At 39.4% G+C, this 16765-nt stretch overlaps 2 protein-coding genes across 4 annotated transcripts in view; one reads left to right on the forward strand and one right to left on the reverse strand.

Annotated features, from left to right (window-relative positions):
* Positions 1–4300, forward strand: part of CFTR (CF transmembrane conductance regulator) — an 88389-nt gene extending 84089 nt beyond the window's left edge. Inside the window, exons 25-27 of the mRNA XM_063155325.1 lie at positions 896–1068; positions 1409–1514; positions 2943–4300. Of these exons, the coding sequence (XP_063011395.1) occupies positions 896–1068; positions 1409–1514; positions 2943–3149 (486 nt within the window). The 3' untranslated portion in view covers positions 3150–4300. The remainder of the gene's footprint in view (positions 1–895; positions 1069–1408; positions 1515–2942) is intronic.
* A 4987-nt stretch (positions 4301–9287) lies between these two features.
* Positions 9288–16765, reverse strand: part of CTTNBP2 (cortactin binding protein 2) — a 76294-nt gene continuing 68816 nt past the window's right edge. For all 3 annotated transcript variants that reach the window (XM_063155326.1, XM_063155327.1, XM_063155328.1), the window contains 4 exons: positions 15712–15772; positions 14699–14831; positions 12553–12654; positions 9288–10871 (listed from right to left, as the gene is read on the reverse strand). In XM_063155326.1, the coding sequence (XP_063011396.1) occupies positions 10713–10871; positions 12553–12654; positions 14699–14831; positions 15712–15772 (455 nt within the window). In that variant the 3' untranslated portion in view covers positions 9288–10712. The remainder of the gene's footprint in view (positions 10872–12552; positions 12655–14698; positions 14832–15711; positions 15773–16765) is intronic.

Below are 16765 nucleotides of genomic sequence, written 5' to 3' on the forward strand. Positions count from 1 at the left end.
AAGAAGAAAAGACCTTTTCCATCCATTGAATGCAGAATTTCATTAAGGACACAATGTGTGTTCAAGAGAGAGCAAGGAACAAAACACTGGCATTAATTTGCATAAAAATCAAAGCATGAGCTCTTCAGAAACACAACACATATACTCATACACCACAGTTTAATTTTGTTTCCATGCAAAGGGAAACCCCTTTGTAGGAATTCTAATTTTTTGTTTTCCCTGAAATGCAAATTAGTTGCAGATCAGTAATATTTAAAAAATCCAGGGGAGGTGGCCTTTATAAATTTCTGGAGTTTCATTACATTTTTGTAGAGTTTTATAGAGCCATGCAACTCACATATATTTCCTAGTTTTCATATTTTGTAAAAATGTCTCTTGAAACTCTGCTGATAAGGCCAAGGACCATAGTTGGTTTGGATCTGTGGAAGATGGAAAGCTTTGCTTGGAGGTGTAAATCTCACAAGGAGAGTAAACAGGAACACTGGAAGAAACAAACAGAAAACATCTCCTGGGCTGGACTTTGATTTCTGGTCGAAAGGCAGCAGCTTTACTTGGCATGGGCACCTTTTTAAACACTTTGTCACCAGTGCCAGAGGGAAGCCCCTTGTGCCTTTAGTGTAACCAAAGTGCACAAGACCTTTGGGGCAGCAAAAGGAGCACCTGGAAACACTGTCAGAGCTGTAGAGACAACAGCCATGGTGACTGAAGTTATTTTCTGTTGTTATAATGTAGCATATAAATTTTGGTCATTTATATTTTTAAACTCCTAGTAACCAAAGAGGCCTGTTTTCCTTTCAAAAATCACTCTCCATAGCATTTAGAATGATGTAAATGATTACCACAGTCAGCAGTAATTATGTCTTGCCAACTTTTTGTCTCCTTTTTTCTCTGGCAGGTTGGGCTGAAGTCTGTAATAGAGCAATTTCCAGGCAAGCTTGATTTTGTTCTTGTGGATGGAGGCTGTGTCCTCAGCCATGGCCACAAGCAGCTGATGTGCCTTGCCCGGTCAGTTCTCAGCAAAGCTAAAATCTTGCTGCTCGATGAACCAAGTGCTCACCTGGACCCTGTGTATGTTTTGTTCATTTGTTCTATTTCTTTCTGTTAATATGGAATAGGAAAACCCATGAGGCAGCACCATCTAAGGAGACCTTTTGTAACTTGTGTGGCCTATTACCAAGCCTGATTTCAGTAATGCATGTTGGTAATTCTGTGCAGGGGGCCAGGGAAGCCTGGCTATAGCCTTTACTCTATGGCAGATAGGTTCTTTGACAGCAGAGGTGCAGCTGAGGCACCACAGAGCTGTGTACCTGAGCAAAGCTCTACAACCCACAGCCAGGCTGTTAGACATGAGTGTTATGGGCCTGTGCAGTTATGGGCATGCACACTGCATTGTTTGTTTGCCTTTCAGAACTTCCCAAGTGATCAGGAAGACCCTGAAGCACGCGTTTGCCAACTGCACAGTGATACTGTCCGAGCACAGGCTGGAGGCGATGCTGGAATGCCAGAGGTTTTTGGTGAGCATTTCTCATGGGCTCACTTACTGCCCTCTCATCACATTTGATGAACATGCAAAACACACCAAGTGGAAATGATGTTTTTCTGCATTGATGGGGGTCATTCAGGGCAGTTAAGCAACCTACTCACTAGCAGAACTGCAGCAGGCTCCTGTTTGCTCCTTCACCTGATCTGTGACAGATGAGCTGGGTCTTGCTCTGGAGGAGCAAGAAGGAAAGTTTCAACCAGACGGAAAGTTGTGTAGATTATCCAGCTGCTGATCCAGCAGCTGGCACCTTATATTTTTGATTGGCTCAGGAGATTCAGAAAAATCTTAGCATCTCACAGTTTTACAATTGCAAATGCAGAATCAGCTACACTTGAGCAATAGGGGGCTGCCTGGGGAAGAGGAGTTTCCTAGTATGTAATGATCAGAATTGCTGACTTCTTTAAACAAGCCATGTAAATATTGCTTTCACATGTAATCAAGGGGACAAATTACTAGAGTCCTGGGGTATTCCCTTTGTTACATAAAAATGGTTCGTAAAGAAAAAGCAAGTTATGCAAATTGTTCTTAAAAATAAGGTTCTTCTCTCTTCCCAAGAGTATTTTTTTCACTCTTCTATGAGAGGGCATCTAAATTTTATTAGCAGAATGAAACATGGTTTTTGATGTGTATTTGATTGGATGCATTAGCACAGCAGGAGGAGCAGTGCCTGGAGTTAAAGCAGGCTAGTCAGCAGGCAAGTTGTACATCCCTTTGGGTGTGCTGCTCCTCGGTGTGTGCTGGACTCAGCCTCGCCCCCAGCAGGCAGGCAGCCTCACCTGTGAAAACGCTTCCCACCCTCCAGACCACATTTTAGCAACAGAGATGCTGAAAGTTCTCTCCTGTCAGACCTGTGCCCTTACCAGAGCTGTGCTGACATTGCAGTGCCAGCGAAGGAGCCTGATTTTTCCTTGGCTCCTGCCTGACAGAGAGACTGGCACAACCCTACAGGGTAAACTTATTGTCTCCTTCAAATAGAGGTGAGCAGTGCTTCCTTGTTTAGTGAGAAGAGAGCAAAGAAAAGCTGGCACCTTGCTGGCAGCCTCCTCTCTCTGCTTGTGATAGAAAAATTAACACTTTCTTAGCTGGGCAGTCTAGCAGTGCCAGGGAAATGCCAAGGTACTGGGAGACTTCAATAAAGGGACTCAGAGGTAAAACCAAGTCTCAAGGAGAAACCAGCCAGTGCAGCAGCACTTTGTAATTTGGGCAATAGACACCTTTTCCATGTGTTCAAATTTTAATGCATGTTTTTGTGGTTTGAATTAGAAACTGCAGACTAGAAATTAGAAATTGTTAGAAGATGTTTGCCATGTTTTTATGTCTCTTCCCTGCTCCATTAGTTGCTTTAGCTGAATTCTGTCAGCACCACCACTGCTCATCTAACAGAGTGATGTTTCTCCAGGTGATTGAGGACAATAAGCTGAGGCAGTACGAATCCCTTCAGAAGCTGCTGAACGAGAAGAGCTCCTTCAGGCAGGCCATCAGTCACGCTGAGCGCCTTAAGCTCCTGCCAGCACACCACAGAAACTCCAGCAAACGTAAACCCCGGCCCCAAATCACTGCCTTGCAGGAGGAGACAGAGGAAGAAGTGCAGGAGACAAGACTGTGAGAAACTGTGTAGAGACCTTTGTGGAGTGAATGGTCAGCAGTGCCCCACCGTGACAGGACCAGCACTTCTGAAGCTGCCTCAGCCGTGCACAAATTCAGCCTTCCAGGAGGTGTTTACTGAAGCAACCACATGAGCATGTGGGAATTGCTTCCCTTCTGTGGTTAATCATGTGCAAGTTAGCACACTCTTTGAGGCTTTGCCACTTATAGTGGTAAAACCAGATTTCCTTTGGAAAGCTGCTCTCATTGGATACAAATGAGATGGCAAGCAGAAGTAACCTGCCTAGCCTGACACAATTGCTTCAGAAAACCTTTAGAAAGGTTCTTGCTGGGGTGAGAGGACTAGACGGCAGGAAGAATGTGAAAAAAAAATCAAACCTGTGTGGAAAATAGAAAAATCAGTATGTAAAAAACTTCTGTGGATTCACTTCCTGCAACTGAATTAAGGGACAGTATCAGCAAGGCACACAGAAAACTTCCTCCTCTTTGTTTTCCATGCAGCAACTGTAATTTCAGTTTAGCAGGAAAGGCCAAATGCCACATGCATAGGTGAAAATGAAGGAAAAGAGGATATTGTCTTGGAAGCCAATCAACATCTGTCATGTCTCCACAGTTAAGGGAGAATTGGTATTTCCTCTGAAAACCTAGGAGACTGTTAACCTGACCCTGCACACACTCACAATTGGATGAGTGCAGGCTGACATCAGTATCTAGCAAAAGGTAGGACTCCTGGCAGTGAACCTGTAATAGTCTGTATAGGTCTGGCATCTTTATATGCTTTTTACTTTGGCCTAATGAAAAAAAAAAGGGGGAAGAAACCTCTCAGAAGTAGACTTTAATAATGAAATTAATTTTTATACTCTTCTGGTTTGCAGTTTTATTATGGAACTGAATGTTCTCTAGGATATTTTATTTATTTTAATATTGTTTCAAACTTTTGCTAAGGAAATGATGTATTTTAAGAGTGATTACATACTATAAAGAAAAATATATTTGTACAAAAAGTTTTATATTTGGATTGTTGCAGGGATATTTTGCTACTAGACTTTGATGTCTCATTATGCTAGAGCTGTTGAAAACGAGGGCAGCCCCAGAGTTTGGCCAGGTACTGTCCAATGCTGTCTTTGTGCACTAAAGTATTCTAGTGATATACAGGTGTTTTAGATTATTTTTTTTTCTTTAAATAAATTTTTAAAAAGAGAAACCGCCTGTATGACACATTACAGCCCCTCCTGCTCCCATTTGTGAGGCAGGCACTGGGGACTGAATCTGCTACTTCCACTTCAGTCCTTGCCGCCTATCACAAACACGGCCATGATTTTCAGCAGCAGCTCTGTCCTTTGGGAAGGCGGCGGCTGGAAGCGCGGCCCGGGCGGCGCTAGGTGGTGCTGCGGGCCTCAGACGCTGCGGCGCGGCCTGCGCTGGGCCCGGCTCCCCTCAGAGCCCGAGCCCTGCAGCTGCGAAGGGCAGCACCGGCAGGGCTTGGACTGAACTCATTCAGGCTTGGGCTAAACTCATTCAGGCTTGGACAAAACTCCTTTAGGCGTCCAGGAGCAGCAGCTGGCTTGGGGGCGGCGCTGGGTGCGGTGGAGCCCGCAGGCACCGGGGCTCACTCCAGCTGCTCGCCCTGCGTCCCGCTGGTTTTCCTCTAGCTCTGTCCCCCTCTGCAGGCCTTCTGGCCTTCATTACACATTTCCTTTGTAAATATTGGCGGTTTTTTTCCCTGCCCTGTCCCTCATACTGTACTTTTATGCTTGTCTATCTTTAGCACTTACCTGGGTCTCTTTCCTTTCTTTCTGTGGGGGACACCTTGTGCTGCCTGATTTTCTCCACAAAGCAGTGCCTCTTGCTCACAGAGTATTCTGCATACCCTCGGGTCTCAGTTTTGCCATGTCACTGTTTCTTTGCCACTAAGTTGTGCTTTATTCATAACAATGGAAAACCAACTGTATACTGAAGTATCATCACTTTTGAATCCCATCTCCACTCCCCTTATCCCCTCAAACTGTTCACCTCACACTGCTTGTCCCTTTTCTGACACAGTCAGCTCTCCATTTGTACAAGTCCTTACAGAGTATATGGCCAAGGCTGGCTGGGAGGCCAGGGCTGCTGAAGTGTGGCCAAGTCTAAGGAGGCATGCCAAGGGTCGCTCTTGTTCAGGATGTTACTCAGAGTTACAGCAGACACACCAAGTGGGGGAGTTTATAATCTAAATAAACAAGATGATCAGCAGAAAAGAACGGCTGTCATTAGAAGTGGTGCATGCTTCAGAGCTTGCGAAACTGTTAATGTTTTGTGTCATTGTCAGAGTTAGAAGGTGGTAGGTAAGCTGAATTCAGCAGACGAGGACATATTTCAGGAAAGAAAACAATAAATACAGCAGGAGCATGTAGCAGATGGGACACATAGAAGTTGCTGATACAAACACTCAGAAGGAGGACTTTGAAGGAAAAAGGAAATCAGTTGACTGATGGGCTACAACACTCACTGAAACAGCTTCTGCCCTCAGTGCCCAGCTCCCACCATCACACTGCCAGTCCCAAAGAGCCCGGGCAAGATGCTGCCCTCTCAGGGCAACTCAGAGGAGAGTGTGCTATTTCGTTCAGTCCCAAACCACTGCTTCAGCTCCTCTGGAGTTCAGGCTGGAAAAGGAGGTAAGTTAGTACCAGCCTCCATGAGGAGGATGACACAGCCTCTCCTTCCCAACACAGGTTGAGCCAGAGCACGTTACCTTCTAGAGTAAGTGTTCTTGTACCTGTTGTCAGAGGGTGACAGCTCCCAGGGATGTTTGCCTGAAACTAATCTGGGAAGTTGCACATGCTGTTCGTGATGGAAAATGGAACACAAGAGAGAAGGGAGAAAATAAAAAAGAAGCAAATGAGGCCATAAACAGTGGAAGAACAAACAATGACCTTCATAAACACAGGCTGAGCAGTACTTAAGGGAATTTTTCTTCTCATGTGCTTTGCTTTGCATGCATTTGATAAAACAGATATAAAAAATATTCTTACCAGAGCACTTTTTCATTAAAACCACCTATACAGAAGTGTGGGTGTGTACAACATACAGCCACAGAGAAGAGCATGCTGACTTTAATACTAGGCGTGAGATCTCATTTTGCAGCCTGCTAACAAAAAAAGTTGAAAAGAGGTTCTGTAGCTGTCCTTAAGCACAATGTAGAAGGGTGTCCACAATGCTATTACAGCACTAAGAAGCTCTTGGAAGAGCAAAGGCTAAGCAAGGATAGCCTAAACAAACTTGAACTATGCACACTTATCCATTTTCATAAATCTAATATACAAAATAACTGCACAAAGTAGCTTGATAATTGTCATTAGTGGGAACTGCTCAGTATCTCACTGGAATCAAACAAGCCTGCTATTCCAACAAACAACTTTGTTTTCACAGTTGCTTAACTAGTGTCTTACCAGCTGTGCTTTATTCATTAAATATCCATTTCCAAAGTCTTTCTAAAAATCCACCTCCTCCAGTTCTGCAAGACTCAAATCTCTCAGGCTGTTATTTCAGAGCTGCTAAACACCTGATAGCAATTACACTTTTTGAATGCTATCTACCCGTTTAAGCAACATGCTTAAGTAATTTTTTAGCAACTTTAGGCCTTTTAAACCATTTTCTTGTATTAATTGTTGTTAATTGCTGGAGGTAATTTCAGGACTACAAAATTTGTTTGATTTTATTTACCTAAAAAATGTTCCGGTGATTATTTTTTTCCTCATTTTTCCATTATAGATTTGGTATTTTTGGTTTATAATTACTTGGCTATGATTTAACATTTGGAAAAAAATCCACACAACTTTAGAACTGATGTACAATTGTTCATTAATGGACCATTAGTTGCTGTCCAAAAACATCTTGCAAATTAAGCAATACAATGCAATACAGTAATTAGTTTCCTTTACAAACCCCCGTGTTCTCTAAAACCAATTTCCTGTTCCTAGGATAAACAATATTTATACTAAGTTCATTACCCAGGGCTCACTTCAACCTCAAAATACACCCCTTGTAAAATGCAGCCAGAGGTTTCTGAGTGATACTACAGCCCAGTACTACCATACCTTGTGCTCCCTTAAAGTCACTTCTTCAAGTTTCTTGAAGAATAGCTCACTTAGTAATTCTCATGTGTCTTACCTATGGTTTGAGCAACATAAATATCACTTTAGCCAGTTATGACCAAGAAAGTGATCCTTCATCCTTTCTTCAAGCATCTTGCACCACCAGAGGCTGTTTTGCTTCTCCAGTTCTACTGGAAAGCTGGAGGGTTTTGGATGTATATTGTAAATCACTTGAGCTGTATTACAGGAAGAGATGTGCCTCAGGCCTTCTGGTTTTGCTGTTGCTGATGAATGTTGCTGCTTTTGTTGCATGATGGAGAAGCTTTCTTCATGGTTTAATTTTGGAGTTCATACTCAGCAACCCAATAAAAAAAGGCAAATATTGTCTGACAGACTCAGACATTCACTTACGGAAGATAGTACATGTTCTTGTCAAGAAATAAGAACCATTGGGGACATGCTGAAAGCTTTTATTTTCAGGACTGGCTTGAAGAGATGAGCTGGCATGTTTAGTACGTAACAGAGCAGATGGATGAGAAGCATCTTTCATGTTTCTTTGGTTGAAGACATTGAGATGGGTATAAAGAATGTAGTGTAGTCAGATGAGGGCTAAATTATAAGTCTTTCACTGCCCCAGTGGCCTGTCAAATGGATTCACCAGTAGAAGCTTCCCTACACCTTCTGAGATACTCCTCCATGGAGATGGGGCCTCTCTCTTCACTCACCTCTTTCAAAGTTATGGGGTAATAGCTGGGAGCAGATGCAGCATGGATGGGTGTGGCTCACCAGAGCACACTCCAATCCTCTCTGCTCGAGACACAGGAAGCAAGGAAGAGAAAGGATTTTGCCCATTACAAACCTGAAGTGAGAGTAGCTGGTATGAGGATAAGTGTAGCATCACAGGAAGAACCTGAAGACACAAGTGAAACCCTGAGCTCATGAACAGAGACTGGCCTTGCTTCAGCACGACCTATCACAAACCAAGTGATAAGCCAGCAGAGAAGTCAGCATGTCCACAAGCAAACTGTGTCACAGTTTTGTGGTGCTCACTCTTTTAGGGCAGGAACTGCTGTGGCCTAACAAGAGAGATTAGCACTTAGTGCAGAAGAGAACCACCAATGAGGGGATCTGCAAGATACTGTGAGATTAAAGCTGCATGGAGATCACACACTGCGCTGAACTGACAGACAAACAAAATGACAGCAGACAGAAGTCAAAAAGGGGAAGGACACAGATGGAGAGTTTAGGACAGCAGGCTGAAAAGGAAGGATAATGAGGGCATTGAAAAGCAATGCTAAATTTAGCAAGAGACCTAACTTTCATACCATGACCAAAGTTACTCTGTCCTCCACAGATTTTCACGCACAGTACAGTACTGATTAGTTTTTACTCTCACAGACAATATGCAGTTTTAAAATATGCCTCAGAGCATACTTTAGGACACGGCCCAGTATCTTCCCACACAGAAGCACACTGTTAACACTTGATCTAAATGAGGTGTGACATTTCCAAGGTGTATTTTAAACACAGAACAAACCTGGCTTAGAAGCATGTCAGGATTTTTCTTTTCTTATAGCTCTTTAAAAAAAATTGTTATTGCAAATTCTGATGTTGAAATTTATATGATCCTGACAAATAGTGTCTTCCACTCATATTTCCTCCTTGGCCAGGAAATCCATACTTGAGCTTCTCACACAAGCTACCACACCACTGCTCACTGCTTCAGCACATCAGGGATCCTACTTGCTGCGACTCACTGCTCCAACCTGCAGTGCTTGGCAGCTGACTCATTCTGCTAAGAACCACCAGCAAAAGCAGCATACATTTTTCAGCACAAAAATGAATGAAAAATATATAAAGTAAAAATCAATCTCTAGAGAAATGCTCTGTATTTGGTTACACATTCATATCACACAGCAAATTGAAGTCTTAGTGAAACAGCAATTGCCTAAAACCAAAGTGCTTTCTAAATATATCGTGCAGGAAATTATTTCAGAAATAAACTTCTAATATCAATATCTATAGAGCCAACACACACACACAAACTCAGAGAAAGCAAGCCAATATGCCATACAAAGATTTTATTGACATGAGTCTGGGATAACTGTTTTATATACAAAGGCAAAGTGTTAGGAAACAGTTAATCCTTTCCTCCTCCAGGCTTATTTTGAGAAAAACGCTCTTTTGGATATTAGAGGCATATTACTGTCCAAATTCTCCAAACCATCTCCCACTAACCCAGAAGAAGGCATCAAAATCTGATCTCCAGAAAAATCTGCACTTTCCCCTGCCTAACAGGTGAGCTATCTCAACAGCGCACATTTCCACACTCCTACAATTCACAAGGATGTAACTGCAACTATTGTAGAAAGAGGCTGGGGAAATATGCCCTGCATAGCAACTGTCCCTCATGGGAACATGATCTACCTCAGTGGCGGAGAGAAAAATGACAAAGAGTTAATTTTAACTGCAACTCAAGTATCATTTTATAGCAATTACATCTTAAATCCACAACAGAAATTGATAATTACATAGTAACTCATAGCTACTACATTATCTTGGATAATACTGTAGTTAAGCTTTTGCTCAAATTCCTTTTCAGTAAAATCTGTTTCTGTAAAACACTTTTATTTCTTGGATGCTTTTAAAACACTAATGAAGCATATAAAAGTTTTTACAGTATACAAGAAAAACTAAGTTAATAAATGATCACATTTTCTTCAATTCTATCAAAGAGTAAGAGTCTGAGAAAAATAACTTCTGTTGCATTTTAATTTCTCAATCTCTTTCCTTTTTTAAGAGATGGAATTTATAAAGGAATTTCATTACATTTTAGATGAAGAGAAGCTTGAGATAAACAAAATCACAATTCAGCAGGCAGATGATGATGACAAAATCAAAGTATTTAATATGGCTTGTAGCTGAAAGTAATCGATCTGCAATTCCAAACATTTCAGTTATTGCCACATTCACTAATTTTTCATTAAGTGAAGATAAAACGTCTTTAAAATGCATGAACAATAGCTTTAAGCCATTGTTGTATATATTGTGCAACTCATCTGAATGCAGGTTAACATGTGAACTTAATAGAATATATTTATGTACAGTATATACACAAACAGAATCCTGTGGCAGGTACCCCTGAATATTATCTTTTAAATAAGTAATTTTCATATTAAAAGAAGAAAAAAACCCAACCATCTATGGAGGAGGCAAAATGCCCATTTCTGAACTTTAAATCAATATAATTTCAAGCTGATGTACATAGAAATAAAACTGTGGTCCTGTACAAACTTTACATTACAGGGTAATAGTTTGTTTTTAAAAAATATTTACATATTTAAGTACTTGGTTCTTTGCATTAGAGATTGTATGAACACAAAAAATTGTAAGATAGGCAGGTTTATTTATTGGATTTTTCTATTTGTTCTTTTTTGTGCAAATTCCAAATTTCTCCTTTTGTGTTATTATCTGCCTCTATTTGCCTTGTATTACTGCTGCTGCTTTTTTTTAGTATTCTGAGAAGGCTGGGTGACTTTGCTTCTAGGAACAGGAAGAAAAGATTTAACTCTTGAAACACCCAACTCTGTCTTTGATTTACTGTTGCTGCTTTCTACAGTTCGACTGCTGCTGAGAGGACGCATTCCATCCTAGAAATAAAGGAAAAAAAACCATTTTGTGTATAAATAAGCATCACTGTTTGACATGGTTGGGTTGTGTTTCCTTCATTTTTGCCAACATCTTCCCAGAAAAATATTATTTTTAATTCTGTATGAAAGCTTTTGACCAAGTTTTATACAAACCTCCCAAGTAGCTAAACTTGTCTATTGGAAGTCAATATAGTAATGCCTTCTGTTGTTAGCAGGATTTTTAAAGAAAAAAAATCACTAGGAGAAATGTACAGTAGGAACTGGTACACTGACTTATTGGTACTAACTTAGCAGATTATCCAGGCATCACTGCTGTGTGAAGCTCTGATTTGGGATGCCTGAATGTGTTTAGAGAAATATTCAAAAGGAGTACACCTACTTGTGGATCTGCGGGGTTAAATTATTTCTTTTACTGGAGACTGTTCTATGGAGTTGAAGTAAAATTACAGGCAGTAGTCTAACTTTCTGAATATTTGGATATAAAGAAATATGATTGCAAGACTGTTAACTCATCAGATCCTGGGAGTGGCTCAGCTGGTCAGAGCATGGTGCTGATTACAGCAAGGTTGTGGGTTCAGTCCTCGCATGGGTCAATCACTCAAGACATGGACTCGAAAATCCTTGTGGTACCTTCATATTCAGAATGTTTGGTGGTCTGTGAAAGTCAGCTCTCTTAATGCTAAGGTATGCTAGTTAATCTAGTTTCAGGAATTTCACTGTATCAGCAGAAAATGGTGTCTCTAGAAAACAATTTACTGCAATCAGATAAAACATCAGGATTGGCCTCCAAAAGACCCATATCAAAGGAACACAGAAGGCCTGGTAAGGGAACACAGATCACAGATTAAGCCCTGGCTAAGATTAATTGAGCTCAGAAGCTCTCTTGATGTTCACAAGTACAAAGAGCAAAAAAGAAAAGGGAACAAAATGTAGCAACAGAGAAAACATAATTTTCCAAAGAATGAAAACTAAGCAGGACATAATTTCATCTTTGTATTTAGTAGGGATGGCAGTGCCCACAAACAATAATAAAAATTTCTGAAAAGAAGATGATAATAGACTTACTATATCTTCCAATAATATTCATCTTATCTTCCCACTCTGAAATCACTGAAGTTTATTTACATATATAACACAGCAAGATGACTGTACATTTCAGCAAATAGTTAGGTCAAAAAAAGGCACTGAATACCTCTAAAAAAAAGCTATTCACAAAATTTGGTAATATCATGTCTTTTCAATATTTTTGCCCCTGAGAGCTGTGACATCAGAGCAACCAGATCTGATGAATTTTAAAAGAATTTTGAAAGTGGTACTTTTGCAAAATTACTGAATGACATTAATTGAGAGGAAACAACAAACCCAGACTTTATTTCTCTTCATATCTGATGGAAATAACTTGTAATGTCAATGTGATGTCAAAAATACTTGGCCTGGGAAGATGGCTTTATGTAGAAAGCCAAAACTGAAAGCAAGTACATCCATTGTTTTAATAAATCTTTAGCTTTTATTAAGACACATGAAAGAAACTTGGCATGGTAGTCTAGCAAGTTTCCTAAGAATAATGACAGTTTTTTCTTGTAATAAACAGGGCACTAATTCTTAGGATCCAGTCAGAAATTCAGATTTGGAAAAACTCAAGCCACCTTTCCTATCCTACTGTAAAACTCATTTCACCTACCTTTTGTGCTCTTGTTTTATTTGGGTTAGTACCACTTGCTGAAAAGACAGGAATGTTCTGGGACTTACTGAACATCAGTAACTCATCCTTAGAATCTGCAATCTAAAGAAAGATAAGAAAACAGTGATTTTTTTTAGTAATTCACAGTGATTATGTTTAAATTTGCTGATTTTTGGAGGCTTGATTTTATTTTCATGGCTTCTGTACAATGCAATGCATAAATATCCAAAGAACAATTAAAATATCTCTTCTTTACTCTTGAGTGCATTTTTAGAAGATGGGAGATGGAGATTTCATATCAACTACAGAGGAAGATTAAGCATGCATTTCCAAATTAGTATTTCTCAGTGGAGATTAAGGGCAGTATCCCATCAAATTTTAACCAGCCCCCAGGAACATCAGAGAAATGAATGATTGTTTTCTCTTTCTCCTGCCATGTTTCTTCCCTACTATTTTTCCCTTCCATTTTTTTCTATTTTTCCTGACCAGAAAATAAAAGAGCCTGCTCAAGATGCTGTCCTCACTGAAAACTACATATTTTATCCTGGGGGGCAAGCTGATCCAATTCAATTCTGCAAACATATTCAATCCCAACTCAGTGAGGGCAACAGGAATATATTCGAGTGAAAGGGCAAATTAAAGAGCAGAAATACTTATTCTGTTGGCATCCTGAAACTACATCACACAAAGAAAGCATGCAACAGCACCCTTACTTCTGCAAGGCTCTACTTAGGCATCTGGGGAATTAACAACAGAAATTCCAGCCAAGGATGGTTCCACCCATGGTGAGGAAACTGAACAAAAGACTTGACATCTATCTCCTTCCTTATCTAACCCGTATTTCCTTGAATTGTCATCAACAAGCAATTATACTTTGCATGTTATTAAACACAATTTTCAGTTGGTTGCCATTTCTTTAAGCACATCCCATTCTTTTAAGGATAGCTACAGTAAATCCCTGCTAACTGACTAGTGATTAGCTTGGTGCATGTGACTCATTCATGTACTGTAAATACTTTAGGAAAAACAACCCAAAACAAAACACTAATAAAGGGTTCCAATAAACAGGTTGAAAAATCTTCCCAAACACAATATTTCTTTTCTTTAATAAAAACTTGGTTGTCTTCTAAGAATAAACAGAATACTTAAAAAAGCAAAACTAATGGAAGCACTGTTCAGGGAAATCCTAGAGGATGTCATGCACAGCCTAACTGGACAATAGCCTAAGACTGACTCTATCCATGTTTCAAAAGATATGGAACAGCTGCTCCAGTGTGAACACAGCCTGCTGTCACAGCCACCCACATCAGCTGTGCTAGGAGGAAAGATGAATAATAATAAATAGCTTGAGCCACAGGGAAAGCTGCATGGTATCGGTATAAAAGAAAAAATGAGAGAGATCCACAGCTCCACACTCAGCCTCAACATATCCCCCATAAACATCTAAAACATCGAATTCAGCCCAAAACTATGAGCCCTGCAAATATCCTTCACCCTCTTTTCCCACTGTTAAAGAACTAGGCCAATCCACCCTCTCTAGCTCGGGGCAGTAAACTGTATTTTGCCTACGGAGCAGAGGAGCTTTGAGCCAGTGCTGTGAAGGCTGATGGATTGTATCAAACCAAATGTTTAATGCATATTAGGGAAAACTTTCTATGTCTTTAAGACTACAGAACAGTTTCCCAATGGGAGTAATGAGACCATCAAAGATAACAAGGGAACAGTAATGCAGGGATGGCTGTTCTCAGGGAAGTGGTCACTGACAGTTCAAGAAGCTTTTGGACAATGCTCTTGGGCACATGGTGTAACTCTCAGTGTGATCCTGTGAAGAGGCAGGTGTTGGATTCAATGATCCTAGCGTGTCCCTTCCAACTCAGGCTATTCTGTGATTTTATAGAAATTTCATCCTTCACTGCAAAAATCTTTACAAGAAAAACTGGTGAAGGTGTAATTTAAAATAGTGTATGTTAAACCAGAACAACTACCATCAAATGAATCATATATTAGTTGACTTTAGCTTATTCCCAAATAATTTAATAATTTTCTTCAGTTTAAGCAGGGCTTGTAAATCAAAAATTTATTTTAAACACATAAAAACCAACTGAATATGGTAATGCAGTAAATTATTTAAAAGCCTTATGTTTACCTTGCTTATATCAGGCTCAGATTTGCTGGAACACATACTTTGAAGTTCCTGCACAAGATCTACTTCATCATCAGAACCAACAGACAGCCTTTGCTCCAGATTTAATGTTCTCAAATGATCCTTCTCTGAAGATCTGGTTAAAAAACCCCCCAAAAAATCAGAAAGAACATTTAAATTAAGCTATTATACAGAATTTAAAAATAAATATTACAGACACCTCAAAAATAGTAGTTTTTTCCCAAATGACCTTTACTACTGCAAACAAAACCAAAATAACATCTGATGAACTGACAGCAGTAGTTGTCAATAATTATCTCATAATAGATCTTTCTATTCATATTCTCTCTATTCTGAAACTCTAACAAAGGATTCCTCTTTCTAGTATTTTCAGACTCCTCTCTTTTTAAGATGCAGCAATTTCATTCCACTCTGCTTTTTGGAAATAATTCCAAACATTTAGAAAAACCTCTGGTGTACTGGAAGCATAAATATTCTATTTTCTCTGTGCCTGTGAATAAGGTAGAACGGAGGTTTCAGATTGAAGTCTCAAATGCAGTTCCCTCTAGCTAATTCATACACTTTCTCAAGGAAACTCTGTATCAGTGGGACTAAAGTGCGTGTACTATTCCATCTTGAATTGCCATTCAGCAAGCTGAAATAGCCAGAGGAGTTTTTAAAACATAATGCCAGCTGATAAAAGCATACAGTCAACTTTTCAAGGCAAAGTAAGTGTTACATAAGAGTCTTAAGTCATAGACTGTTTTGTTACATAAAAAGACAGGTAGTGCTGCAAGGCTTCAAATAAAGAAATGGATTCTAAAATTATATCAAAGTACATAAATTTTATTTCCTCTCAGAAATGAAAAGATAAGAGTATTTCCATTCTTCAGATATGGAACCAAAACATTACCAAAAAACTACTGATCTATTACTTATGGTGCGCTGCTTTACAACAGAATGCTATCATCTTTATTTTTTGCCAAGTGTCACAAATACCAGAAATTAAAACTTACTTTGTGGTGGGAGAAGCTTTTTTCTTACAGTTTGGTTGTAACACAGTCTTAGATTTTATACCTGCACAAAAGAGAGATTGACTTGTTAGTGTGTTACCATGTGTGTTGATTTCTTTATTCTAAAATCTAAGACAAACAGGGAAAATGTCCCATTTACTAACTAATTACATCAACAGGGTCTGTCAAAGATCAGAATACATCCCTTGAAAATGTTTAGGGTAGCATAAGGAACTGCTGAAATGGCAAATAGGAGATTGTCTAAACTTTTGTGAAAGAGAGGACATGAGGTTTCTGTGTTAGGCTTTTGAACAACCCTTACTGGTTCTTCCCAAGAGAAATTTCTTCATTACTTAAAATTAAATAATTTACCTTTACTGGAAACAGCAACAGCATTTGATTCTGATAGTCCAAAATAGAAGAATACTAAACTTAATTGACTGCTCCATTTATAACTCATATTCACAGATATTAACTGGATTCCAAGAACGTTCTCAGGTACAAAATACGACAACATGTTCATTATTTCTTTAATCCTCTCAGTAGGATTAGATAAATTCCCAATTCAAACAGAAAACTGGCAATCAGGACATTAGTTTCAGTCAGAAAAAGCAGACTTCTTTCTGAACAAGAAATGAATTGCTCATTTTAATGCTGCAAAGTAGCAAGCATCAAGTATTTTGGTTCTTTGTATATGAGGTAATTTAGGCTACAATCTTACTGTTCCTAAAATGTATGTGTGTGTGTGTGTGTGTCTGTGTAAGCCTTCTCTCTCTTCCTAAATCTTCCCTCTTAAGTAGTTACCTTTATTTTCAGAAAGCAAGTACTTTGGTTTTATTCCCCTTGAAGTTTTTCTGTTTCATATTGTATTTAGTTTCAATAATACCAAGTTTTCCTTCTAGAAATTTGTCTCCTTTGGAAGAATAATGTTGCTTCTGAATATATCGATATATCATTATATAGTATCTATCATTATTTCTAATAATGTGTGTCTCTAATAATCCATACATTATCTGTGTAATAAAACTGCTTATTATATGACTTACAATCTTGAGAT

Source organism: Melospiza melodia, chromosome 4 (assembly GCF_035770615.1).
Source record: "Melospiza melodia melodia isolate bMelMel2 chromosome 4, bMelMel2.pri, whole genome shotgun sequence".
Classification (NCBI taxonomy): Eukaryota; Metazoa; Chordata; class Aves; order Passeriformes; family Passerellidae; genus Melospiza; species Melospiza melodia.